Raw genomic sequence first — 26,654 nt, 5'->3', positions numbered from 1 at the left:
TACCGTTCTTGAAAGAATCCCTGTGGTGTCTGCCTGCTTCTCTGCACTCTGTGCTGGTGTTAGTTATTGGTATTGTTAATTAGTTAGTCTTAGTCTCTCTGCCCTTTGGCACAAAAAATCTTTAGTTAGTTTACAGTCTAAACTCCCTGCCCCTCCCATGACCCCCACCATAGGGGCTCTAGCAATGCAAAAGTGAAATCCCTAGAGTTCAAACCCTGCACCTCATATGAAGCTGCAGTTATGCTTAATGTCAAGCGCTGCAGGTGCCTTTTTGTTCAGAAATATGACCTCTCCTAAGCAACGTTCTGTATGTCACTGCTTTTCTAAGTGGACTCAAAGCTAGAGGTTCATCTAAAATTTTTCCTCATGAAGCGCTCTTTGCTCTATCACAGGAACAAGAGGAATTTAAAGTGACTACTGAGGGACAGATAATAGCCCACGTTTCCCTACATATGGCACTGGATGCATTGGACACAGCGGCGTGTATTATGGCCACATCTGTGGAAGAACATCCTCCTAGCTCCAGTCCTCTCGGATTCCCAGGGAAGTCCAAACCACAGCTGAGGACCTTCCCAGTAAGGCTAATGAACTTAATTCCAAAATGGATCAGGTTCTCCATTTGCTGAAGGTACTTCAAGAAAACTTTGCATTCTTTGGGACTGTGCAATCCAGCCCCAAGAAGAAAGCAACTAAGACCACAGTGTTCCTTCTGCCCGTTGCTATCGTCAGCCTCAGAAGACTTTGGAGCCACTGAGAGAGGAGCAGACTTTCTTCCAACAGTAACTCTTCTGCCTCTTCACAGTCTGCATCTTCTGCCAGGCAGCCAAAACTGGCAGGTTTGATGCTAGTGTCAAAGCCTGACAGAACCTCTTGAGGATCTCTTCCTTTCCACCCCTCTTTGGCTTTTTATTTTTGGGAAGCCTGGCCTCGGATCACTTCAGACCAGTGCGTCTTGGAAATTGTCAACAAGGAGTATTCTATCCACTTCCAGTCCCTTCCTACCCTCCTTCCCTGTCCACTTTCAGGGATCTCATAAGATACTGTTGAAAGAAATAGACTTCTGTCTACAACTTGGATCTCTAGAGAAGGAGGTGCTGTTAGAGTGCAGGAGCAGCAGGGTTTTTTTTACCCATTATTTTCTCATCCCAAAGAAGAAAGGGAGTTGTTGGCATCCCATTCTGGACTTTCAACATCTTGGCAAATTCATCCATCGTTTCAAGTTCAGGATGGTGACTTTGGTCTCCGTAATTCTTTTGGTAGACCCTCAAAACTGGTTCACGGCTCTTGACCTTCAGCATGCCAATTTTCATATGTCCATTCATCAACTCACAGGAAATGCTTCAGATTCTTGATCGGAACATCTCACTGCTGGTACAGGATCCTGCCCACTTTGGTCTTTCCACAGCATTGAGGATATTTCACCAAGTGTTTGGCGGTTATGGCAGCTTGTCTAAGGAAGCGTCGGAACCAGGTCTGTCCATGTCTCAACTTCTGGCTGATCTGAGGATGGTCACGCTAACAGTTGACCAACTTGATTCACATGACTGTAAGGCTCTTCAGTGCACTGGGTCTCAAAGTCAACATTGAAAAATACATTTATTTCAATGAAAACATAGAGTTTTATAGGAACTGAGTTAGATTCCATGTCAGTACAAGTTTACCTTCCATAAGAGAGATTCCAAAGTGTAACGAACCTCATCAACCAACTTCAGTCTCTCACAGAAATCATAAGAGCATACCTTAGACTTCTGGATGAAAGGCCTCAAGCACCTGTGTGAAGCAGTTTGCGAGGCTTCACCTACATTCCTTACAAACTGGTTTCAGAGTAACAGCCGTGTTTGTCAGTATTCGCAAAAAGAAAAGGAGTACTTGTGGCACCTTAGAGACTATTATTTACACACAAAGCATGAAAAAATACCTCCTCCCACCCCACTCTCCTGCTGGTAATAAGGTTATAAGTGGGGTGGGAGGAGGTATTTTTTCATGCTTTGTGTGTATATAAAAAGATCTTCTACACTTTCCACAGCATGCATCCGATGAAGTGAGCTGTAGCTCACGAAAGCTTATGCTCAAATAAATTGGTTAGTCTCTAAGGTGCCACAAGTACTCCATTCCTTACAAAGGTGGTTAAAATCAGCATATCTATCCAGAAGGCACCACACACCACATGGATATATGATGGTCACAGTCCTGCAAGAAGTCTCTCCTTGCTAAACTGGTGAAAATGCCCTCTTCAGGTGTGCAAGGGAGTACCCTTCTCTGCAGTTCTTCCAACCAAGACACTGGTGACAGATGCCTCCACTGAGGAATAGGGGTCCCAACCTGAGCTCCTTCAAATGCGGGGGATGTGATCCTTCAGGAAGCTAGTCTGCACGTAAATGTCCTGGAACTCAGAGCCATTCATTTGGTATGCAAAGTATTTCTACCTTTCCTCCAGGGATCCCCATGCAACACCACAGCTGTACATTATGTCTACAGGCAGGGAGTAGCCAGATCACCAGCTCTCTGTCAGGAGACCATTCAGCTCTGTACTTGGAGTATTTATCATGCTGAAGGCCCTGCGTCTTCCAGGTTTTCAGACTTACTAACAGGTTATGTCAGCAGACAATTCCCAGACAACTGTAAGCGGTTGCATAAGGATCCAGTGTTGCAGACCATCTTGGTTGTTTGGGCCTTCTCCATCCTTCGGGTGAGGGATGTGAGGATGTCTAGAGCACAGGTTTGTCCCAACAGACTCTGACTAAAACATCTGATCGTGTGCGAGTGGGGTGCACAAACACCAAGAGTTGACAATGCATGTTGAAGAACTGTAGTTACTGTGAGGTAAGTAATAGTTCTTTTATGTTTATAGTGTGTTTACTGCTTTTTGGTGAATTTGAAACCCAGAAATTGTCAACCACTGAAGCTGCTCTAGCAATCTGTTTCTAATTGCTCACAGGCCCTAGTTGGGTTTTCCGACCAGTCCAGTGTCATCGTAGCTCATTCTTTTTAGTTCTGAAAATCACTCACCAAGTGCATTTTGTGTTTTGTTCTCATTTATGTTGTTTCGTGCTGCTATATTTTTTCAGAACTAATTTAACTTGAATTTTCTTTGATTTTTCTCTCCAAGGCTGGATTAAGGGCTCTAGAGACCCTAAATGTCATGAACCTTGCCCTGATGCTATCCTACATATGTAGTATGTTTTTCTCCCTTAAATTGTATTATGTATATAATTATCCTCTGTTTTTGTGCTCCTTTTCCTGACTCTACAAACACATCTGTACTAGTGCTTCTTGCGTGGTGGTACTCAGAACACTGACTTCGCTATAATTTTTCTAGTCGCTAACTAATATGCCTAATGCCTTGTTTTTTCTTTGAGTGATGATCTGGAGAAGATGATTCTGTCACAGGGGTACATTTCAGATATATAGTAAAGGCCTATAGTGAAGCCTTCCCAGATTGAGAAACCAGATTTATTTCTAGTTACCTGGATTATTAAAGTTTTCTTTCATATTTAACGTGTCCTGCTAAAAAACCTAGATTGTCATGGAATATTATCACCATGGATGTCACAAAATTTATGGAGGTCTCCAGTGAGTCATTTGATTCTTGGTAGCTAGTGTATTGTATGTGAATCTTATTTTCTGGTTGTAGAAATGTCAGCTGGAAGAATTAAGTGCTTTAGAGGAGCAAGGTATATTTGCATATTTATCCAAAATTCTTTTGTGAAACAGATTAAGGTTCTACCTTAATTAACTTTTCCCACTGCTTGATTCTAAGATTTGGCTCATGTAATAAAAGATCTTTTATCGAGAATGGACAAATCTCTTTGGAAAGCCCAACCAGCTTTTTTCTTTGGAATTCATTAGCTGGTTGGGCTTCTGGTTAAGGACTACGTTGAAAATAACGGCTGTCTTTCTTTTCTTGTTCTTGCTGGTGGGAATGCCACTTACGCAATGTTAAAGTCCTTTCTACTGGAAGGCTCTCAGCAGCCAGTCTGTGGTAGGTGTAACCACACAAGATATCCCATTGTAGCCACATTGGGCTCATTATATATCTTTGTCGTCAGATGTTACTGATGAGAATCTGACAGCAAGAGTGAGAAACCCAGCTGTTCCTACTTCTTAGTATTTCAGGATGTTGGTCATTTTGTATTCTCACCTTACTTCCATTATCCGTGCACTTTCTTACAGCTATTGACAATAACTAATGGGGAGCAAGCATATAAGTGAGGTTATACATGAATTGTGCTGTTGAAAACACTACAGCACAGATCTTTTAATCTTGTCACTCACTGCCCTGACTAGATTTTTAACCTGTGAAAGTCGTGTTGCCACTTACATGAATTACCAGAGGTCACCAGTTGGTGCTGCTGGAGCATACCTTCGGCATTGTTAGGAGCAATAAGGTGGGTGACCCAGAGATCGTCTGATTGCTGAGAAGAAGGCAAGCGCAGAAGGCAGGTAGCATTAGAAACCTTTGATGAATTTGGACCCTGTAATGATCATGTTGGTTATAGTACTGTTGTTCTACGCTTTCTGGTGATCTCCCTTAAAAAAGCTTTACCTTTTTATCATAGAAACCCCATGCTGGATTTATATCTCCATTATTCAGATACCCATTCATTCTGTGTGTTTCATTTAAAAATGAATGGCTTGATCCTCTCCTCATGCAGTGGGTACTTACATATCTTGGGAAATCTATTGCCTTTGTATGTAGGCAGGTTCTTTTGATTCTTCACAGAATTCATGTCCATATGTCTGAGAATAAATCTTACTGCTTTTTTGCATATTTAGATTCCAGTAATTCTGTCAAATGCAAGCCCTGTCTTACACTGCTGTAGTGTAGCTGCTCAGGGGATTTGCATGTATATGTCGGTCCACTGGTGCAAAAATCCCTCACACAGACAAGTCCTCGGTGGTGGTGTTCCCCAAGATTATGCATTCCTGAAGGTTGCATGCGGGTCTCACCCTACAGAGATCTGCACGTGCCCATTTCCAGTACGTCTGGTCAAGAGTGCCCTCTGTACAGTACACACCATACCTAAGAGTCTTGCAATCGTGACATGGAGAAGAGTTAGAGAAATTTTGTAGCCTGAGACCATGTTTTCCCTTACTGCACAAGACTGAAATACTAAAGTAGCATGGGTAGTAAGCAGAAATTCAGTGAATGATGGTGCTCCCACATACAGTTCTTCTGTAGTTATTTCTCTGTAGTTTATTTAACTCCATATTGAATAAACTGTGGATTTCCTTAGTATTGTCTCTCCAGTTCAGCCCTATCTACACATATGTTTGCAAGATTGGGGACCCTAGTGGGAAGGAAAGGAATAGTTTGGAATTTTAACGCTACAGTAGGGCACAAGAAAAATCTGGGTTTTAGTCTCGGCTGTGCCACAGACGTTCTCTGTGACATCGGGCAGGTCATTTAATCTCTCTCTACCTTAGTTCCTTATCTGTAAAATAATGATCCTCCCCATCTCTGAGGTATTGTTAGAATAAATTGTGAAGTTTACTTGGGTATTTCAGTGATGAGCAACATTATTATTATTATTATTTGTATTATCGTAGCATCTATGAACTCCAATTATGGACCAGGATTCCATTGTGCTAGGCACTGTACAAACACAAAACAAAAAAGATGGTCCCTGTCACAGGGAGAAACATATAAATAAACTATTGTAGGCAGACTGCTAGAATTGTCACTGATTTAAGCATTGCGTTGACTAGCCCTGCTCTGGCAGGTGTTACTTAACATAATGCTTCCACGGTATGCATCCGATGAAGTGAGCTGTAGCTCACGAAAGCTCATGCTCAAATAAATTGGTTAGTCTCTAAGGTGCCACAAGTACTCCTTTTCTTTTTGCGAATACAGACTAACACGGCTGTTACTCTGAAACCTGTCATAATGCTTAAAACACTGCTTGCAGCCAGTGGCCCTTCTGTGCTAGGGCTCCCAACATTGCCAAAACTGATGGAGTTGCACCCATGTTACCAATGATGTAGACAGGGCTTTGTTTTTTAAAGTCAAGTTACTCCTTGCAGCTTCTTCCTAGGTTTTGTTTCTGCTTATATGAAATTAGTGGTTGATATTAATCTGTTCAGTTCAGGTCAAATGATGTTTAGCCTGTCTTGATGCTACAGCTTTGTAATGTCTGTGTGGCTGGTGTAAAACAGGATTTCATAAAATAAACATGGAAGTGGATTGCAGGAAATATTAAGTCAGTTATTAAATACTGATGAGACATGGTGGATGAGGTCATATCTTTTATTTGACCAACTTCTTTTGGTGAGAGAGAAGCTTTTGAACTTACCCAGAGCTTTTCTTCAGGTCTGGGAGACGTACTCAGTGCCATATCGAAGTACAGGTGGAACAGATTGTTTAGCATAAGCCGTAAATCCAATGTCTCTCTTGAGTCCATGGTTTTTCGTATCTAGCAAAGTTATGAATTTAAGCTCCCAAGCTCATCTTTTGCTGGTGTCATGCAGGTTTCCGTTGAGGACTGTGATGTCAGATATAGAGTGATCGCTTTGTCAAAAGTGTTCACCCCAAATGATAGTGTTTTTATCTTCTATTAATTTTTTTGTGAGAGTTCATCAAGAGCATAGTAGCAGTGGAAGTATGGCTACAGATTTTTTTTACATGTGCTGTTTTGGCAGGATCTGGTGCTGCTTTGAGTTAGTGGTCCTGGTCTGTGGGGCATTTGCTTCTGATGACGAGCTTGGAGAGCATGGGGGGTTGTTTGAAGACCAGAAGAGTCCTCATCCTCTCAGTCCTCATCCTCAAAGGAAACCCACATAATACCTTCAAAAGATGGTCCTGTGAGCTTAAATTAATAACTTGGCTAGATACTAAAAATCATGGACTGAATAGAGACAAAAAGAACAGGAGGACTTGTGGCACTTCACAGACTAACATTTATTTGAGCATAAGCTTTCGTGGGCTACAGCTCACTTCATCGGATGCATAGAATGGGACATGCAGAAAGAAGATTATATCAAATAAATTTGTTAGTCTGTAAGGTGCCACAAGTACTCCTGTTCTTATATATAATATACACACACAGAGAATATGAAAAGGTGGAGTAAGAGGCTAATTAATTAAGATGAGCTATTATCAGCACAAGAAAAAAACTTTTGTAGTGATAATGAAGATGGCCCATTTAGACAGTTGACAAGAAGGAGTGAGGATACTTAACATTGGGAAATAGATTCAATTTGTGTAATGACCCAGCCACTCCCAGTCTCTATTCAAACCCAAGTTAATGGTATCTAGTTTGCATATTAATTCAAGTTCAGCAGTTTCTCATTGGAGTCTGTTTTTTAAGCTTTTCTGTTGCAAAATTGTAGCCCACGTAAGCTTATGCTCAAATAAATTTGTTAGTCTCTAAGGTGCCACAAGTACTCCTGTTCTTTTTGCAGATACAGACTAACACGGCTGCTACTCTGAAACCTGAATAGACACACTGGATTTATTGCTTATTACAACAATCTATAACTTAAACTGCCCCCCCAACACACACACACACACAGCATTTTTCCCCCTTCTATGGCTGGGAGTTAATGTTCATGGGCCACTTCACCTTGAATGGTGACTTGAAATATGTTAACTACTTATGCTAGACTGTCTGTACCATCTTATATTTAGCTATGACAGTGAGACTGACTCTATACTAGAAACATGACATCAGCGGAGCTGCAGTGCTGTAGAGCGTCTGGTGAAAACGCTCTATGCCAACGGGAGAGAGCTCTTGCATCGGCATAATAAATCCACCTCCGCAAGAGGTGGTAGTTTTATGTCAGCATGATAGTGCTGTCCATACTGGTGCTTAGGTCGGTGTGACTTATTCACACACCTGAATGACCTAAATTATTCTGAAGTAAGTGGGAGTGTAGTGTAGACCTGGCATGAGTGTATTTCCCAGACCTGAAGAAAAGCTCCGTGTAAGCTCGAAAGCTTCTCTCTCTCCAACAGAAGTTGGTCCAATAAATAATATTATCTCACCCGCCTTCTCTCTCTCATTTCCTAGGACCAACACAGCTACACCACTGCCTATATTAAATATTGGTGTTGCTCAGTCATGAAGGGGGATGATTTGAATTTACAAGTTATGTTTGTTTCAAATTATATATGTTGTCAGTATTATGCCTCTCATTTTAAGCTACTGGTAATTAATTTGCCATTTCCTCTTATTAGCGGCTATGGTGGACGATCATTAAGAGAAGGAATTACTCATCTTTCTTTGTGCTGAGTGGTAATGTTATGTCAGAAAAAATTAATTGGGGAACAATTGTGGAGCCATCTGCAGTCTTCGCAGTCCCGTAGTGTCTATTCCCTTTCCATCTACATGTCTGAGCAACAAGTTTTGGGGTGGGAGGGGAGAAAGAAAGAAATTGCCAGAATGTCTGTGGCTCTGATGTTCCTTTTGTTTCGTGCATTCATTGCTTAGTATTGCTGTAAGGTTTGACAGTACTAGTGTTACTTAAGGCAAGAATGATGCTGGCTTTATGTGAGTTTGGTGTGACAGAAATGATTGAGGTCAGATTTGCTAACAGGAGCTAGGGCACATGTAGACTTTTAATGACCATACTAGGCTTTTAAACAGCTCGTCATATTTTCACTGCTTTCTTTTTCCAGTTTGCACATACCTGCTTTGATTTCTCTGTGGCTCTCCAACTTTATATGACAATGGAACTAGGACTGGGGTCCCTGACTAGACTGCCTCTTTCTTGGGAACATGGTGCTGTAGATGTGATGGTTCACCATGGGCTGGGGGTTGTAACAAAACACGAGAAGCAGAGCACAATAATCTTTGGGGAAAGTGCATCTCCTGGGGAACACTTAATGTGAACAATATTTTATAGCACGGCAAAGCCCAGAAACAAATCTTAAGAACTACATTACTGTCAATTTTAAGTCCTCTTTGGACAGTTTGGGTATGTCCATCATTAGTGAGTCAAACTGAGGCTACGTCTACAGTACCGCGGGATCGACACTCCAGTGATCAATGCACCGGGGTCGATTTAGTGGGTCTCGTGAAGACCTGCTAAATCGATGGCAGAGCGCTCTCCAGTCAACCCCTGTACTCCACCAGGAATGAGAGGAGTAAGGTAAGTCAACGGGAGAGTGTCTCCCGTCAACCCAGCATGGTGTAGACCCCACAGTAAGTCTACCTAAGCTACATCGACTTCAGCTGGAGTTGCGTAACTTAGGTCGACTTACTGCGGTAGTGTAGACATAGCCTGAGACAAGTGTAAGCAAGGACCAGAAAAGCAGAGCTTCCGAATAAAGGCAGAGAGATGGAGCTCTGTCTTTTCTTGCTGTATGTGTACATTAAACAGGTACTTGCCTTAATAAGCCCCGTTGTCTAATGGCAAGCTTGTTTTGAATTTGAGCCGCAGGGAGACGCATGGTGGCAGCTGCTCCTGTTTTTCTTTCCAAGTGAACAGACACTGATTCTTTTGTGTCTAGCCCTGAATTTTATGGTCTTCTGGGCTGGTCTATTAACCCAGTTTTCTTTTCTGATGAGGTGAGTTGCTTTCTGTGAAATGAGACCCTGATACAGTCCACTTCTTTAGCAATTAAAAGCTTTTAAACTGTCCAGTTGATGCCCTGTATATTGAATAAATCCTTTGCACTTCAGATTCAAATACTATTAATGTACTGTGTATCATAAGACAGTTTCTCTGCTTTTATCTCACTGAACGTGGGCTTCTCAGAAAGTATCAATTAAAATGATGGCTAAATTGAGACATTTGTTTTCCCTGCTCATAGATTCACTGCAAGAGTTGCATATCCTTCTAGTTGCATTGCAAGTGATCACCCTCACCCTCTTGTGTCCAATTGCTTCTGTATATGCTGAGGTTACTGCAACAGAACTGAATGAGCTCTGTGTATATAGGCATTTGTCCTTGGGATGGTAGTAAGGAAGGGAGCAATGAAGGGTAGCTTCTTCCTTTAGCCAGATTCCAAATACCTATGAACATATTGCTCGTTCTAAGGAATAAAAGTCGTGCACCACTTTCCAGTTCTTGTGACATGGGAGTCACTGAATCATTCATTCCCCTCCTTGTAGACAGAGAATTCTGTTCCATCCAGATAACACTTCCACAAAGTTGCACCCTTCTGATTCCAGTCCTTGCACTGACTTTTTGTTTCCTTGTTGTTTCACTAGGATTGAATACTGAAGGCATCTATCGTGTGAGCGGAAACAAATCTGAGATGGAGAGTCTGCAGAGACAGTTTGATCAAGGTAATGTCTGTTCCTATTGCTGTAATTGGGCAAAGGAGTTTTGGCTGTGGCAGTAGCATAGGAAATATATTTTTTTAATTTACTTAGCATCATCTAGTCTAGTCCAGATCAAAATGATTTATTTTTGTGCAATCTGTTTTAATTCCAGGTCCGGGCCTCTGTAATCACCTTTTAAACTATTACTGGCATTTGGACTGAAAGCTGAGAGGTCTGAATATGACCATGAGTTTAATTCAGATTAGATGTAATGGGCACAGCTTTCTTTAATATTTGTTCATTGACTGATTGAGAATTTGCTCTAATTTCTTAAACCTGAGCAATCAGATTGTGATAATCAGCCAAATTATCAGCCAGTGCTGCTGTAACTGTTGTTACGCTGTGTTGATACTCTGTTCTTCCCAAAATATTTAGGCTATGTCTGCTCTGTTGAAATAATCAGGGTCCTGTGTGTGCTGCGCTTCCCCAGCTGTAGAACTTGCCACACAATCCACCCCTTAAAGCAGACTTGTGCTCTAGAATAAAAGGGATGATGGTGCTCTAGAATACAAGGGCTAGAGATGGTGTCCCTTGCCCCTGTTTGCCAGAAGCTGGGAACGGGCAAGAGGGGATGGATTACTTGATGATCACCTGTTCTATTCATTCCCTCTGAAGCACCTGGCATTGGCCACTATTGGAAGGCCTTTGTTCTGACCCAGTATGGCCATTCTTATGTTTTTATTTCATTTTTTAAAAAGATGTTTCTAGACCTCGTGGATGTGAAACAAGTGTGAATCAATGCAAGGTTCTATTTTCTGGCTTTGCAAACTGCCCTCTGGCCTTGTCTAGTCTACAGGTAAAAGGTGTATTTTAAATCATGTCTGTTAACATGATATGAAATTCTATTTTATACCCAAAAAGAAAAGGAGTAATTGTGGTATCTTAGAGACTAACCAATTTATTTGAGCATAAGCTTTCGTGAGCTACAGCTCGGATGCTCAAATAAATTGGTTAGTCTCTAAGGTGCCACAAGTCCTCCTTTTCTTTTTGCGAATACAGACTAACACGGCTGCTACTCTGAAACCTATTTTATACCCAGTGTAGAAATAGTTTTAATGCCGTTAACACCCTACAGTTAATTAGGTACCAGCTAACATGGTTTTAAAGGTATTAACTATATCTAGGCTATGTGGTAAGTGATTTCAAACTATGATGATTAATTTAGCTTTAAAAACACTTTTTCATAGGGTACAATCTGGAACTGGAATAACCAATCTGTTTTAATTCACACCCTCATTTATTTTGACTCAAGTCTGTGGGTGCACACTTCTTTTGGATTAATCAAAATAGAACATTCTTAAGCTGAAATAAGTGTGTCCACATGCAGATTTGCACCAAAATAGATGAGGGTGTGAGTTAAAACAGACTGATATTTTGGTTCCAGGTTGTGTAAACAAACCTATAATCTAGACAAGACCTCAGAGGTGTGAGCTGCTCCATTATCTTAATAGGGGTTAACTCTGAAACACAAAGCAAAATAATTTTAAACTACAGTTTCACTGCTTGGGTCTGATAATTTTAGTAGAAACATCCAGCTGTTGTATTTAGCCCACAATCCCAAACTGCCTCCCATGTCTTCCCATATGCCAAAAGCCCCACCTGTTGTTTACCCAACTCCCATCAGTCCCAGACACCTATTGCGATCCAGTTTTGTATTGTCAGTGCACACATTTTCAGCACATTCAAAACTTAAACTGTTGATACAACATAAAATAAATTTATAATCAAAACAATTATCATGGAGACGAGCATGCTGATTGTTATTTGTGTTCATATTTAACTAAACTTCCATGTTTAAATTTAGATGGGGATGCCAGAGTACCGCACAGACTTTAGGTCCTTGAAAATAACCATTTATTTTTTAATTTTCTCTCTTCTGTTGCTATGTGGAAGACCCACAGATAGCTGGGAAACTAACTTCAGGGGAAACAGTGAAACTGAATAGAAGCAATGTGCTGTCAAATGCACAAAGTAAGCAAAGTGAAAAACACAATGAGAAATATCTTTTCTCTAATCTTTCAATGACAGTAATCATAGGTATTACTTGGAACAGTTGTAGGGGAAAGGTTGTCAGTAATATGAGTTTTAAGTTAGCTATGTCCCTTCAAACAGAGCAAGTCTTTTCTGATGACACAAGTGAGGCGAAAACGTGTTATAACATGTTTGGGTGACAACCGGATTTAACTGCAGTTATTTTTGTAGCGTAGGCAGAATTGATATTCATGACCTTGCAATTCCTGCCTTAGTTTTTAAATTCATGGCATCACAATATGTACCATAATGCTTGAAAATAGGATTTTCTGGCTCTGGGACATCAAAAGCCTGTACATTTGGCAGTTTTTATGGTGTGTCTTTGTTGCTTCTGGCCTCTGTAGACCATCTTGTCTGATACTTTCCCTTTGCCCTTATCTAAGTCTCTCCCTTTCTTTCCACACTGTTCTGTGAGTGGTTCAGTTGTTAGTAATTAATGTATTCACATGAGGTTTTGCCACTCTGTGTAGGAGTTCTTGTTTGACATGTTCCTTCAACAAAGTGTTTAAGAGATTTATTTAGTGCAGATAAATGAAACAACTAATTCCTGTGTACCAGTGTTTAAATTTCTAATGTTTTTGTAAGTCCTACCGTTTTGTTCTTCCAGGGCCCTTGCTGACCATTGGGATTTTGTTTATTTCCCGGCTGGGGACATTGTCTGAAAGAGCAAATTAGGACTTTAAACATGATAAAGTGTCTTAAAACTGAATAAATGTAGCTCTAGTCATATGAAAAGTTTAGGGATTCAAACGAGCTTTACAATGATGTCTACTATAGGGTGACATGATAGAGCAAAACTCTTATAATCTCACCTTGCATGATTGTTAACATTTTAAAGGTGTCTACAGACATTAACTGCAATGATGTCACATTTGAATTTCTTCATCAGTAGCTGCTTTGGGGGAGGGATCTGTAAGAAGATAGATAAATTAGCAGAAAAGAATTTACAAACTGCAGGTGGCTTTGAAAAATAGGACAAAGCAGGAATATTAGTAATCTCATTAGCCAGATCCAAAAGGTTCATGGCAGGCAGTATTCGCTGCTGGGTAGAGTAAAACTGGAAGTCAGGACTCCTTTATCCCTCTTCTGGACCTGTCAAATTAATTGCCCCCTCAGAGCTTCTGTTTAGCTAACAGTCAAATGAGCGTCGTCTTAAAGGATTGGAGTTTTGCATAAGAGCAGGAGATGGTTACTCTGTGTTCTGTGCAAGATGTGTTTTAGCTGTTTGTCACATAGGCCCTCTACATTCAACACTTTCTCTAAGTCTCATTTTTAGTCCGCCAAGTGATTTCTATCTCTTCCCTGTCAGGATCTCATGTATGTCATTTGCTTCACTGCAGCAGCTGCATGTCTTGTGTTCGCTGAGATTTAACTGTTAAATGCTTTCATTGTAGATCACAATCTAGACCTGGCAGAGAAGGACTTTACAGTGAATACTGTGGCTGGTGCCATGAAAAGCTTCTTCTCAGAACTGCCCGATCCCCTGGTACCGTACAATATGCAGATTGAACTGGTGGAGGCCCACAGTGAGTATGCACAAGGCAATGGGTGACACCATTGTTTCAAAGCATAAAGAATCCAAATTCTTCTGTCCATCTGGCATTATAGGAAACTGCTTTCTCCTGTCTGAAATACATCAACATAGTGGCAGAGCACGTACTGCCGGCAGTGCGTTGGCTTTAATTGCAAATTTTCTAACTTTAATTGACTTAGTCCGTATTGTGTTTTGTCATCATGACAACAGTAATAATTGTCTCCGCTTGTAGAACTTAGAGCAAGAACTGAGCTGAGACATTTGTGGTGCTTTCCTAATCATACTGTTCTATCCTCTGTCTAGAACATCACGTTCTTTAGGACGTGGATTGCGAGACACAAATACAGAACTTGGGCACATCTGGAAATTTGTTTGTTCCAATTATATTGCCCTGGGACGCAATGGGGTCCTGAAGTCAGGATTGTTTGGGCAGGTATAAATCCAAAATTGCAGCCAGTTTCCTTGGACCTCAGCAGGGTGAATCCTTCGTCTCTCAGCTTGCTAAACTGCCTGGAGCTTAGCCCCTGCACAAGTTTTTCCTTCTGTTTTTTATTTCTTTTTCTAGCTGCTTGTCGGGGGCATTGACCCACTGCTTTCGCATGCCAAAAAGGCAGCTGCTACCTTTTAGGGCTGAGCAAGGCTTTCAGTCTAGCTGCCCGGTCAATACATGATCTCTATCAGTAGGCAAGCCCTGATCTATCCAAAGTAGTCTTCTCACAGCACAACCCACGCTGCGACAGTTAATACATTATAGCGGTTGGTATCTCATGTGCCAGGCCTGCAACCCAACCCAGTGATTTTATATCTGGTTCTAGTTGCCCTGTATGAGCTGGGTCTGATGATACACACTCCTAAAGGATTCAGAGTAACAGCCGTGTTAGTCTCTATTCGCAAAAAGAAAAGGAGTACTTGTGGCACCTAAGAGACTAACCAGTTTATTTGAGCATGAGCTCACGAAAGCTCATGCTCAAATAAATTGGTTAGTCTCTAAGGTGCCACAAGTACTCCTTTTCTTTTTGACTCCTAAAGGATGGTTCTTGACAGTTGGGTCTCTAGAGCATGTTCCTGTTTGCCACAAATAGAGGGAGACAGTGTAATACACAGCCACTGCTTGTTAATGTCTCGATGTTCCATAGATAGCTTTTCTTCCTGGATCAGCTGGAGTTTATAAATGCTTTCAATGCTGAACTTGGGTTTCCAGACACTAGTTGACAGTCCAGTGGGCTGAAAGTTTCCATAAATGGGTTAATGTCAGGGAAGAGAACTCCATCACCAGTGGTTGAGGGCATTAATGCTAGCAGTGGACATCATGCCGAGGAAAGGATTAAATGGACACAGTGAGTCTGTCCCCCCACAGAGTGTAGTTGCCTCCTTCAGTACACTTCTTTTCCTCCTCCCCTATCCTTAAGATGAAGCTGTGAGGGGTTGTTAATATGACCAGTGTCCTTAGAGAAAGAGCCTTTGGAATAATGCATATTAATTAAGCTAGGAGAGCCATAGATTCAGCTGGAAAATGGATCTCTCCTGGCAGTTATCTTTAGGGGCTCTCAGCCTGCTGGAAGCAAATAGGTCTGTTAAGGATAGCCTTGCCATGGCGCCATCTAGAGGCAGAAAAGATAAAGACATGCTAAAAATTCCATTGTGTGAGGGAATTGCTGACACAGCATCTTTTGTTGCATTTTTTTTTTTTACTTAAGAAATCTTGGCAAGAAAAATCAAGTAATTCTTGTGCAGCAGCCTTTCTAAAACACGCATATCCTCCTAGTTGATTCTGCTGTGAAGACAGCACATTAAAACAGCAAGAGCCTGGGGTGTATTTAATTTCCCTTTTCATTCAGTGTCGTCCTTATTGCTACCGCCCTTTCACGGATATTCACAGCATCTTTAAGTGTGTTAGAGGCACAGCCCTGCGCATTTTAACTTGTGATACATCTACCCAAGGGCTAAGCAGAGCAATTAAATGAGGTAGGCAAGACAAACGTACACACACAAACAGGAATTTATATATACAATTCGATGGAGGGGAAAATGCAAATAAAATATTAAGGCTGAGAATTTAAGTGAATAATACAGATTCTCATTAACTCAGTTCCCTTCTGTATATTTCATATTTATTTTAATTACAATCTCCATATCCAGGCACCTGACAGTATTAATGGATTATCCTGATAGTCCCCGTGAAGGGGAAGGGACTTTTGTTACCTGGTACTGCTGAATCACTTTTAACAGCAATGGGATACTTCTGTTCCAGAATCTTAGTACACAAACAGCCACAGTTGGAATAGTAAATACATAACCAGAACAATGTTTGACAGGCCTCATTGGCTTCCAGGAAGGCGCCAGGTACATCCAAATGTTACCCTTCATGGATATTTAAAAGCAGCATGTGGTCTACCTTTGAGGAAAACCATAAAACACTCGTCCATGTGAAATCTGATAAACATTCAGGTATTGAGCTGGGCTTGGTGGGGGAGTCCAGGGAACACCATTGTCAGTTAACAGTTCAGTGTAGTGGAAGATCATATTTTCCTTCCATTTAATTATTTTTGAAAGAGTTTTTTAGTGAAGGCCGATGGTTTGGAGAGAGAATTCTCCAAATCACCAACAGCTTGTGTACATGCAGAGTAGCATGTACTCATGTGGTTTTACAGGTGTGATTCTAAAGCAATTTAGTTAAACTGGTGCAGAAGATGGGACATGCTTATTTCAGTTTAAACCTCTCTTCACCAACCTTTGCTCCCAAGGATCAGTTCTTTCCCTCTTCCAGCCTAATGCTCAACTACTGGCCATTCTGGTTTCAAACCATCCTGCCTTCCGATAGTGGTTCCCAGTCCCATATAGGTTGGCTGGGTTGGAATCATATGCTAGAGATCAGGGACAGTTACTGGCAGTGAGGAGCACAACTTGCTCCTGTCTAGGGTCCTGCCTGTCTCCTTGCTGCAGGGATTAGTACTAGTGCCCCTAACCCTCCCTTAAAGCCAGCCAATTCCTAGGTAAGCTATCCATCCGGGAACTAACCAGGTTCAAAGTGTTCGGCCACATCATCTGGCTTGTTGTTAGGTGCCTCTACTCTTCAACACCAGAGCAGGATCTTCTGAAACAAGACTGATGATTTGTAGCAGCAATGGGTGACTGCTCATATCTGAAACTTCAGGTTGATTGTAGAGGATGAGGTTATACCTAGAGTGGGATAAATATGGGTATCCTGTAAATCCTCTCTTCCCCTTAATTGTGTTGTATAATGGCAAAGGGGTGCATAAGGGGAGGTAGGCTCAAGCTATTCCCTTTATTCTGGAGAGCTACATGTACATTATGGATGATCAAATATGGTGGAGGTACCAGTCACCGCCCTGTCCTTGAAGGAGAGTGAGAGCACTGGAGACCTGTTCAGGATGCTCAGGAGCAGGGTAGGGAAGTACATAGTACCAGTGCTGCTTTCCTCCCCATTTCAGAATGGTGGCCTAGAGCCAGTAGGGTACAAGGCCAGATCTTGATGCCTTCAAAAGATGGAGATCATTGCCTGTGTTGTCAGCCTCCAGGCTTATTCCAGCTTGCAGCGCCCTCTCCGCCCTCCCGGCTTCTCTGGGCATGTCTAAGTTAGACACCCAGAGCTGTAGCAGCCTTCTGTATCAATCTATGGTCTGATGTGCAGAAGGAGACTTACACAGTTGTAACAAGGACTACTTTTCTTACATGTTCTTGATATCAAAAATACCAGCGTGGTGCTCAAGTTTTCATCCCTGTTCATCCATTGTTGGGATGCCAATCTTATCTGACTATGCCCGGTGTTTGTCTTTGATAATGCTTTACTCGAAGGTACATACACAGCTCTATTTGACTGCTTTTCTAGGCCATGTACTGGATGGAAAAGGAAGATACGAATGTGGTAATTATGTTCCCCAAGGGCAATACAGCAGTATACCAAGGATGATGTATTCTTAATAGGGAAGTCTTATTAATTGAGCTATGAATCTGCTCCCTCACTGTTGCACCCTGGAGGTCATGGAACCAAGTAGGATGTAGCACTTCTCCGTATGTGGTGATATTTGCGTTTAAAGGGTGAATCTATCCTACACCATCTGTGGCATGACACTTAAGTACACGTGGCTTTAGGGTTAGCTGCTGATGGTAAACTTTTGGATTGAACAGTAGGATGACATTTGTCTGAACAGATTCCCTGAGATGCTTGGCTCTTTGGAGAAGACCAGTGGGATTCACATCCATATGTTTGAGCAGGTTCTCTTTGCTGCTGGCGGCCTTTGAGTTGTATTTAATCAGCTCATCAAAGGCTCATGAGCATTTCACTTCCTCAGAAATTCCTGATTCTCATAGCTTTTTTCCTTTTGACAGAAATTAATGACAGAGAGCAGAAACTACATGCGCTCAAAGAGGTGCTGAAGAAATTTCCCAAGGAGAACTATGAGGTCTTCAAATATGTCATCTCTCATTTGAACAAGTATGTACAAGATCTCTTCCTTCTGTATGACCATGGGTAGCGGTTGGATACATAGATTGTCCCTTTTATTCCATGAGCAGCTTCTTAACATAAGCTGTGTACAAAGCATTGGAACAATATTAAGCTAATGTTGACTTATTTAGCAGCTGTAATAGAGTAGGGAAGCAGCCTGGAGTGAATTTGTTCCTTGGCAGTTGTCCCAATTAAATGGGCATGTCATTTATCAGGGGGGCTAATTAAGTTCCATAAATGTTGCTACATCAGAGCTAGCAGAATTCTGTGGGGAAAACCTACATTAGAGACACATCTCTCCAACTCCTTTAGTTTCTGCTCAGGATGTCACTTGCCTCTGGATGTGTAGGGTCACTTCTAGTGCTGCAGAGTTTAGAAGTCAGCAGGGAGCCTGCATTCATCCATTCTGCACTACCCATGGGAGGGAAGCAGGAGAGCTCTCCCAGGAGGCACATGACGATAGCTTGGGTTTGTTTTTGAGCATGGTTTCCTAGTCCACCGGAATTTGGATAATGCTGTAAAGGGGACGAGTTGGATGCCAACTGATTACTCCCTGTACCCTTCACATCCTAGATATGTGAGCGTTCTTCCTGTTGTGAACAGGCTGTGCTCACGGCCTCTCTCTGTTGTCTGTTGCAGGGTCAGTCATAACAACAGAATGAATCTGATGACGAGCGAGAACCTCTCCATCTGCTTCTGGCCCACCTTGATGAGACCTGACTTCAGCACTATGGACGCTCTCACTGCAACTCGCACCTATCAGACAATCATTGAACTCTTCATCCAGCAGTGCCCCTTCTTTTTCTACAATCGACCAATTATCGAGCCCCCCAGTGCTACACCCAGTTCTCCGTCAGCGGTTCCTGCCAGCACACCTTTCTTATCCAGCACACCTGTGATGACTCAGCCGTCCCCACCACAGACTCCTCCTCCATCACCACAGTCTCCTCTCCAGCCTCTTCTCCCACCCCAGCTTCAAGCAGAGCAGCATACACTGTGAACTGGTGTGGGAGAAAGGAGATTTGGTCTTTTCTCACACAGCGTGGAGATTGGAAAGAAAACCCAGGGTTCTGCTGTCCCCCTCTCTCTACCACCCTGTTGCAAACTTCAGTTGCGTTGGCAGTCTGAAAAAGCAGGAACAAGGGGCATCAGGCACAAACTTTGAGCGTTCCAGACTGGTGCCTGGGGCTGGGTTGAAGAGGACATTGGACCTTTCTCTTGTTTGGGGGGATGGGGGGGAAGCACTTTTGAGTGTGATTGGTTCTGATCCAAGCCAGCCTATATTCATGATAACACTACCGAGTTGAGTCTAGGGCTCTGAGATCTATTGCTTTTGTCCACTTGGCTGCTTGTACAGAACATGTCCTTGACTGACTCTTCGCAACACCCTCAACCTGTGCACGGGAAAGATCCTGCCAGAGTGCAGAGCCACAGAAACACGCAGACACGTTCCACAGGATATGGTTGAGGCTCATCCAACACTTTTTAAAAAAAGAAAGAGCGAGAATTCACTGATCATGGGGACCATCACTCGGAACAATCTCACTGCTAGGAGATCAGCGTAGCTACTCTGAAAGCTGCATCGCCACAGGTCTGGACCCAATATCTCTATAACAAGTACAGCTTTGTGTTTGGACAAAGCTAGAATGTAACTTTCTCTGACTTAACTGATGACCAGGGTGGGAAGTGAGAGGAATCTCCCTTCAGAACAAAGGAACACTGGAAAACGAACATGTTCCCACCATCCACTGGTTTTAATCAAGAGCTGAGAGATGTGGCACAGATCAATGGCCCCTTTTCCTTGGAAGCAGAACTACCGTGCAGCAGGTTCCTTAGGAGAGTTCAGGCTTGTGCGGCTGCCCTTGATTTAGCTTAGCCTTGCCTTTTCCTTGACAAATCACTACATATCTCTCACCCTGGTAGAATTTGGCATTAGCACTTACAGGACGAGAGGTTTGGAAACACAGTAGATGTTTACTATCAGACAAGCTGGATTTTGATTCCTTTACAACACTATTGTTACTGAAACACTTTTGTTAAACTGTGTATGGGGAGAGTGGGGGGCAGGTGGTGGGTCTAGAACACTTATTTCTTTTGTCGGTGGAAATGTTTTTCAGTCCAGCACTTATTGTGCAATGAAGTGGTGAGGGAAGCGTGTGTCTGCAGTGTGTCACAGGGCTCCGAAGGCACGGACAGCATTGCAGCTAACTTGTCCATGGCAGGGACTGCAGTAGTAAGACACTTGTAGCAGCCCGCAGTTGGGTGGCTGCTGAAGCCTCTGTAAACCTTGAGGACATTCTGGCTTTGTGGGTAACACTCGGTGCGAGTATCCCCGCTAAACGGGGAGGGTGGAGTACGTTACTGGTGTCCCCTCAAGGCTCTGATTTTGTTTGCTTAAAAAAAAATTGTAGCCAGCCTGATGGCATCGTGGGAGAGGGATGACCTTCCAGGCCCTCCTTGTATCTCCAGCTGGTAGCAGTTAGGTGACACACTTTGGCTTTTTGACAAAGGGTGGTGGCCATTCACTGCATTAACACCTGCTGCTGGTTGATGCCACAAAATTAGTAAGAAAGGTAGGGCGTGAACGTTGAAGGGGAGTGGGTGGGGAAAAAAGCTGTGCATGAATGAAAAGGATGGTAGGTTCTCAAGGCTCCCTCTTGGACCTGCCTGCAGGATCTGTACTTGGATCCCTGGTATGGTGCCACCACAGAAAAGCATGTGCAGGCTTAACTAGTTCTATGTGATATGCAAAGTGCTAATTTGGCACCTGAACTGCTGTACCTGCTGTCCTCTCCCTCACCTCTATTTGCATGTGCTGTGTGTGTGTGTGTCGTTCGGTCCTGCCCACAGCCCTACCGTCCTATCCCTGGCCCCTCTAGACTGTCGTGTGCGCATGTCACCTTCCTCCCCCTCCTCCTTTTCCACATGTACGCTGCTGTGTGTGCGAATCACCTCTTAAACCTGTGTTGTCTCCCCATCTCCTCTCTCTGTGTGGCCTCCCTAATCCTCAGTAACATAGGGCAGTTTTTAACTGGAGTTTCTATGGTACCAATGGGAGAAATCCCTACAAAGATCCTCCTGTGTCTCCTCGCACTTTAATATGGGATCTGTGGTTTATCACTATCTTTTATCTTTCAACGATGTTTGAGTCCCTATATCTAGGCAATTAAAAACAAAATTAAAAACAAACATAGCCTCAAAGCACGCCCTGCCCTCCTTATGCCCTTTGGCATGCAGAGCCAGCTCTCAGTGAATTGAATCCCTCCTATAAATAAGCTGGGTTATTTATGTACTGACAAAACTGCATTTAAAGTTATACCTATGACAGAATAATGTGCTTGAAAGTACTTCTTATAGCATTCCTCCGAGTTTTATATTCTCATGCTTTAAAACAAAAGCTTTTATGTAAATATTGGATGATGGTTTTTTAGACCGTAAACCCTCTCCCTTCCCCAAAAGCCCTTAGGTTGTGTATGTGTGATGCTAACGTTCTGAGTGGAGGAGATTTGAAGCCCAAGGTTGATTCCTTTCAAACCTTTCACCATAAAATAAGGACCCATCTGTGCTCTATTGGACTCTCTTGCTTCTCTGTAGGCAGTAGGGTGGGAAAGGTTTTTTTTGGTGTTCTTCCTTTGGATTCTTTGGGGTCATTTTGCTTTGTGTAAAAAGGTTTGTTTCCGTGCCTTTCTGTAGGTCTGATGCTAAACTTCTCTCTAGACAGCTTTTTGGTATCTCTTTCCAAAGCCTGCTCAGAACAGAGCCGTCCTGTCTGAGGATGTTGGGAGGACAGGACCCCTTCCTTCACCAAAAAAAAAAAAAAAATCAAAAATCCCATTCCCTGCAGAGCGGTAGTACATTCTTCCCCCGAGGCACTGATCAGTTCTTGTTGTTCTGCCTGAGAATTAAAGCAATTAGTCTCAGGAACTCCCATCCTGGATTCCTCTACTGTGCAGAGGCTGGTTCTACCCAGTCACCCATCTGTGGCCTTGAGATTTTGTCCTCAATTTGTGTATATTGCTGACTGAAGCAGCGAGGTGTGGGGGGGTGTAGGAAGGGCTCAGCCATTGTAATTGTACTGATCTAGTCTGAGGTTCTAGATGCAGAAGGGGAGCCTGCTTTTGCCCATAGGATGGAAATAATGTACCTCATTTTTAAAAAACAAACACACTGCTGATTGATTTCCTACGGGATTTGCTATCTACTTCTGTTCTACCCTGAAAGACCCTGGAGTTGCCTGCTGTGAAGATAGACTAGCAGGCCCACCCTAAGGGAAAGAGGTGTATTTTTGCAGAACGTATTGTCTCCAATCACCTGGCATATACCTGTTTGCAAAGCACCTGATTGGTTGCTTCTCATTGACAGGCGTTAACTGTCTGTCCCTCCCGGAGCAGTAACGTTCTGCCTGTACCTCACACACTAAGTTTTTCACGTCCTTTTCATGCAACCTGTGCTTTACAAATGGTCAAGACTTCTCTGTGTTCTGGGGAATGTGGTTTTTCTGTACAGGGGAGGCAACGGCTCTAGAGCAGACAAGAAGTGCATGTTTGGCTTCATCATGCATGTGGTACTCCTGGGGGAATTCTGCGACAAAAAAATTAAAAATTCTGCTTACAATATTTAAAAATTCTGCATATTTTATTTTTCAAAATAACATAATATCACATCAGTTTCCATTATTTTGGTAATTTATTTCAAAATACCGCAAGTATGTCTGTAACAATACAGATAACAAAAAGATTGAAGAAATGTTTTTTGACAAATAGATTCCTTACTAGGCATATAAATACAGAACTTTGAGTAATCATTCATTTACACTACAATACAGAAATCTATTTCCCGAACCCCTCAGAAGCAGTGCAAAGACTTGGGGGAGTCCAGGCAAATGGAGGAGCTGAGGGAGAGGGAAGTAATTGTGGGGAAGGAGCCTGGATATGAACTTGGGGAATTCTTGGGTGTGGGTGGGAAAAGTATGGAATGGGGTTTGGGGTTTTTTTGTGGGAGGGAGGAGGATTTTGGGGGAGCCTCCCACATGTGGACGCTGGCTGACACCTAGCCTGTCTCATTCAGTTAGGCACATCTGGCCTGTCCCCATATGTCACTGCACCCCCACTCACCCACCGCTTCTCCCCCCTGTGTCCCTGTACCCTCATCACCCCTCCCCATCTCCATGTGTCACTGCATCTCCCCTCCCATTCAGCCTCTGCCCCAGTCTGTCCCCCCGCTAGCCCTTTTGAACTCCAATCTATGACCCCCCCAGCACCCCCATGTGCCCCACACTGTCCGTCCCCCAATATCCTGTGCCTCTTGACCTGGCCCCATGGGCAGGGCACCGTGAAGAATGCAGCTTCTCCTCTTCCTTAGCAGCAGCTGGGGTTGCTCCTGCCCAGGAGTGGCACAGCAGCAGTGACCCCTGGTGGGAGAAAGGCGTAACTGCAGAATTTGTCCACAGAATGTATTTTCTGCCGAGACAAAACATTCTGCATGGCACATGAATTCTGCGTGTGCACAGTGGTGCAGAATTCCCCCCGGAGTAATGTGGTTGTGTTCCATGAACAGCATTGTTCCTACTGCAGACGGGAAGGGTGCAGAGGAAAAGTAGGCACTGAAGGGTGGAAATTTGAAAAGTCTTTAGCTTCTAGTTGCATTTTGAAAACTGTCTTGGCTGTGTGCTCACCACGTGACTAAATCAGCAATCCAGTGTGCAGCTTATCTCCCTAGGAGAGTGTTCTGCTAGAGGCTGGAAATGTCTGCTTCCCTGCCCGTGTAGTCTATGGTCCCTATCATAGAGATAGCGGTAAACTTCTTCCAAAGTGTTCATTTGTTTTGTCAGGCAAATGGATGTTTTCTTCATGTGTTTTTTGGAAGCGCTTAGGACCTGCTTCATTAATCCAATGCTCTCCAGCTTTTCTGTGATTCTGTTTTTCCTTTCTTGTGTAACTCGGAGCATCCATGATCCTTGCTATTCTGTGTTATTTTAAAGTAAAATTTAACCCTTTTAAATAGATTACAGGCAGCTGAGGTTTAAGTCACTTGTTTAAAAGAACCCGATTGAAGAGAATTGGAGATGGATGCTTATCGGACACTAGGGAGCATTTCCGGACATGTAGCCAGCTCTTCCTTTCAGCTGTGCTCGGCTCTTATACTTGGCAATTACATTTCATCAGTGATTATACCTGTAACATTTCATAGTTGTTAAACAGTCATCGGAGTGGTGTAATGAATTTTTTAACCACTTACACTTTAATTGCTGTGCTGATTATTCGTCTTTAATTTCAGTGACTCAGCAACTGTGGTCCAGAGTCTGATTTTTTTGTACAGTCACGTACAGTTTGTTTCCCTAAATCATTTCCTCATTCAAGTATGTGTCATTCAGTCTGTCTGTCACGCTAACCCAGAGCGCTGCATTGATTTGCAGAGCTCCCACTGTTTTTTTTCCTCCCCTCTTCCTGTGTAATAGGTCCTAGTTTTTATTGCTAGGTTTAAAAACCCTTTTTGTAAAATTGAAATACAATAGGAATATTGTATTTTAAATTTAGTTTAAGGCAGGACATAAGTTATTGTTTAAATAAAAAAATCCTTATTTTTTTTCCCTGTGTACATTTTAAAAACAAAAATCTGTCTCTTAAATTGTATGGGAATAAAACTTGTCCTGAAAAGTTGGATTAGTACTGCACCCAGCTTATTTTTCTGGTACTTGTATTTTCACATGTAAAATGATCTCTATATATGTTGAATTAACAAATATTTTGAGTTCAAGAAGAAGAAAAAAAAACATATTAATGGTATTAAAATGTGTTAGTAGTTCCAGCTAAGTATGTGCCCGAAACAAGTTTTTTGCAGGAAAAAAAAAAGTGAAGATCTGTATGTAAAGAAAAGTATAACGGTTATTTCTTTGTATTTTTAGGGGCCTAACAGCTACATCCTTTAGTTATTGGTGATAGAATATATTTCCTTTTACGCTTCTTTTAAGGACATTTTTAACAATTTGTGGTATTTTCCAGGGCCAATCCAATTAGTGCATGATAATGTTTAAAGCTCTGGGCCAAAGGGCCCGTTTTCTGCTGAGTTTAAAAAAAAAAAATCATGTATTTGCTACAGAGTATTGTAATTGTCTCAATGGGAATGGTGTAAAAACTTAAAGGCCTTACGTGATATGTATCATAGTTAATAAATCAATCTTGTAAAAAAAAAAAAAAGAGATCCCTCCAAAACCAACCCATGCGGCAGTTTCTTCTGGTGGCTTCCCCTCTTTGTCTTGTTTCTCTTTGTCTGCTCTGGAGGGTAGGCAGTGTCGCTGCAGGCTGTCCAACAGCCCACCAAGGCAGGCTTCATGGTGCAGGCATAGGGAAGTTAAATGTCTATCAGAAATAAATCACCGACGGGGGGACAGGGTGGTTATTTGGTCAGTCCTGGAGAAACCTGCCCTTTGTTTGTATTTGAGTATCACGGTACTGGTGTGCTATGGTAGGGGGGAAAACCACACTGTCTGGAGCTGGCGTGTCAAACTCCTGAGCTGCTTGCTGTATTTATCAGCTCCTCTGAAGAAGAGAATCTCACACTGGATAGTAAGCTTTTTCTTCAGAAACAGATGTAGCCCTTGCGTACATTGTGAAGATAACAATCCAACTCTGAAGTGAAGGAGTGCTGGTAAAAACAGCCTGAGCACAGCTCTGAGATGTGAGAACTGGCCCATTCATCTGTGGGGAGTGTTGACCATGGAGACTAATGACTCTGTGGGCCAGGTTTTCAAAATGATTTAGGCCCAAGTGCACATGCCACTGCTGTACACAGATGGCTATATAACCAAAGGGCAGAAATAACTGGTCCTAAAAGTTGCTCACGTCATTGGTTTTTGCTGCTGAGTGGATCAGTAACTTTACTAACTAGAACTTGGTGTAATTTTCAAAAGCTCCTAAGTCCCATTTTCAAGCGATTTAAGGTTTAGGCTCCTAAGTCATAAGCAATTTAGAAAATTTTACCTGTCGTTACTACATATAGAGGCGGCTGTATTCTTCCCTTGAGCCTAGTGCAAACCTTCCAGTGTCACTAAAAGGAAGCTCTGCTGGGGATCTTGGTTGGTAAATGACGCTAATTAAAATATTAAACATGTTCACCTTTTTATTCCCCACCCTCCTTCCACCAATGGTTTAACCCTTACATTGCTGCAGGTGCATGTATATCAATCTGCTGCCGTTAATTTATCTTCATGTTCCGAAAAGAGTCGCCTTATGCCTGCCTCTGCTCTCTGCCACTGGTTCCTTCCTTGGGAGGGAGACAAGCACTCCAGTTCCTAATCCTATGCTGCACCCAGTGCTGGGAGCCAGTTGAGCTGGACTTGCTAAGGAACATCTTC

General features: G+C 42.6%; 1 protein-coding gene across 2 annotated transcripts in view; it reads left to right on the top strand.

The window, feature by feature from the left end:
- The window catches only part of ARHGAP35 (Rho GTPase activating protein 35), a 109,986-nt gene extending 84,470 nt beyond the window's left edge, over positions 1–25,516 (top strand). For both annotated transcript variants that reach the window (XM_048832723.2, XM_075122561.1), the window contains exons 4-7: positions 10,155–10,232; positions 13,694–13,825; positions 18,184–18,289; positions 18,941–25,516. In XM_048832723.2, the coding sequence (XP_048688680.2) occupies positions 10,155–10,232; positions 13,694–13,825; positions 18,184–18,289; positions 18,941–19,301 (677 nt within the window). In that variant the 3' untranslated portion in view covers positions 19,302–25,516. The remainder of the gene's footprint in view (positions 1–10,154; positions 10,233–13,693; positions 13,826–18,183; positions 18,290–18,940) is intronic.
- Positions 25,517–26,654: the final 1,138 nt, after the last annotated feature.

The sequence above is a fragment of the Caretta caretta genome, chromosome 23 (assembly GCF_965140235.1).
Source record: "Caretta caretta isolate rCarCar2 chromosome 23, rCarCar1.hap1, whole genome shotgun sequence".
Taxonomy (NCBI): Eukaryota; Metazoa; Chordata; order Testudines; family Cheloniidae; genus Caretta; species Caretta caretta.
This window is presented reverse-complemented; position numbering and strand designations above follow the sequence as displayed.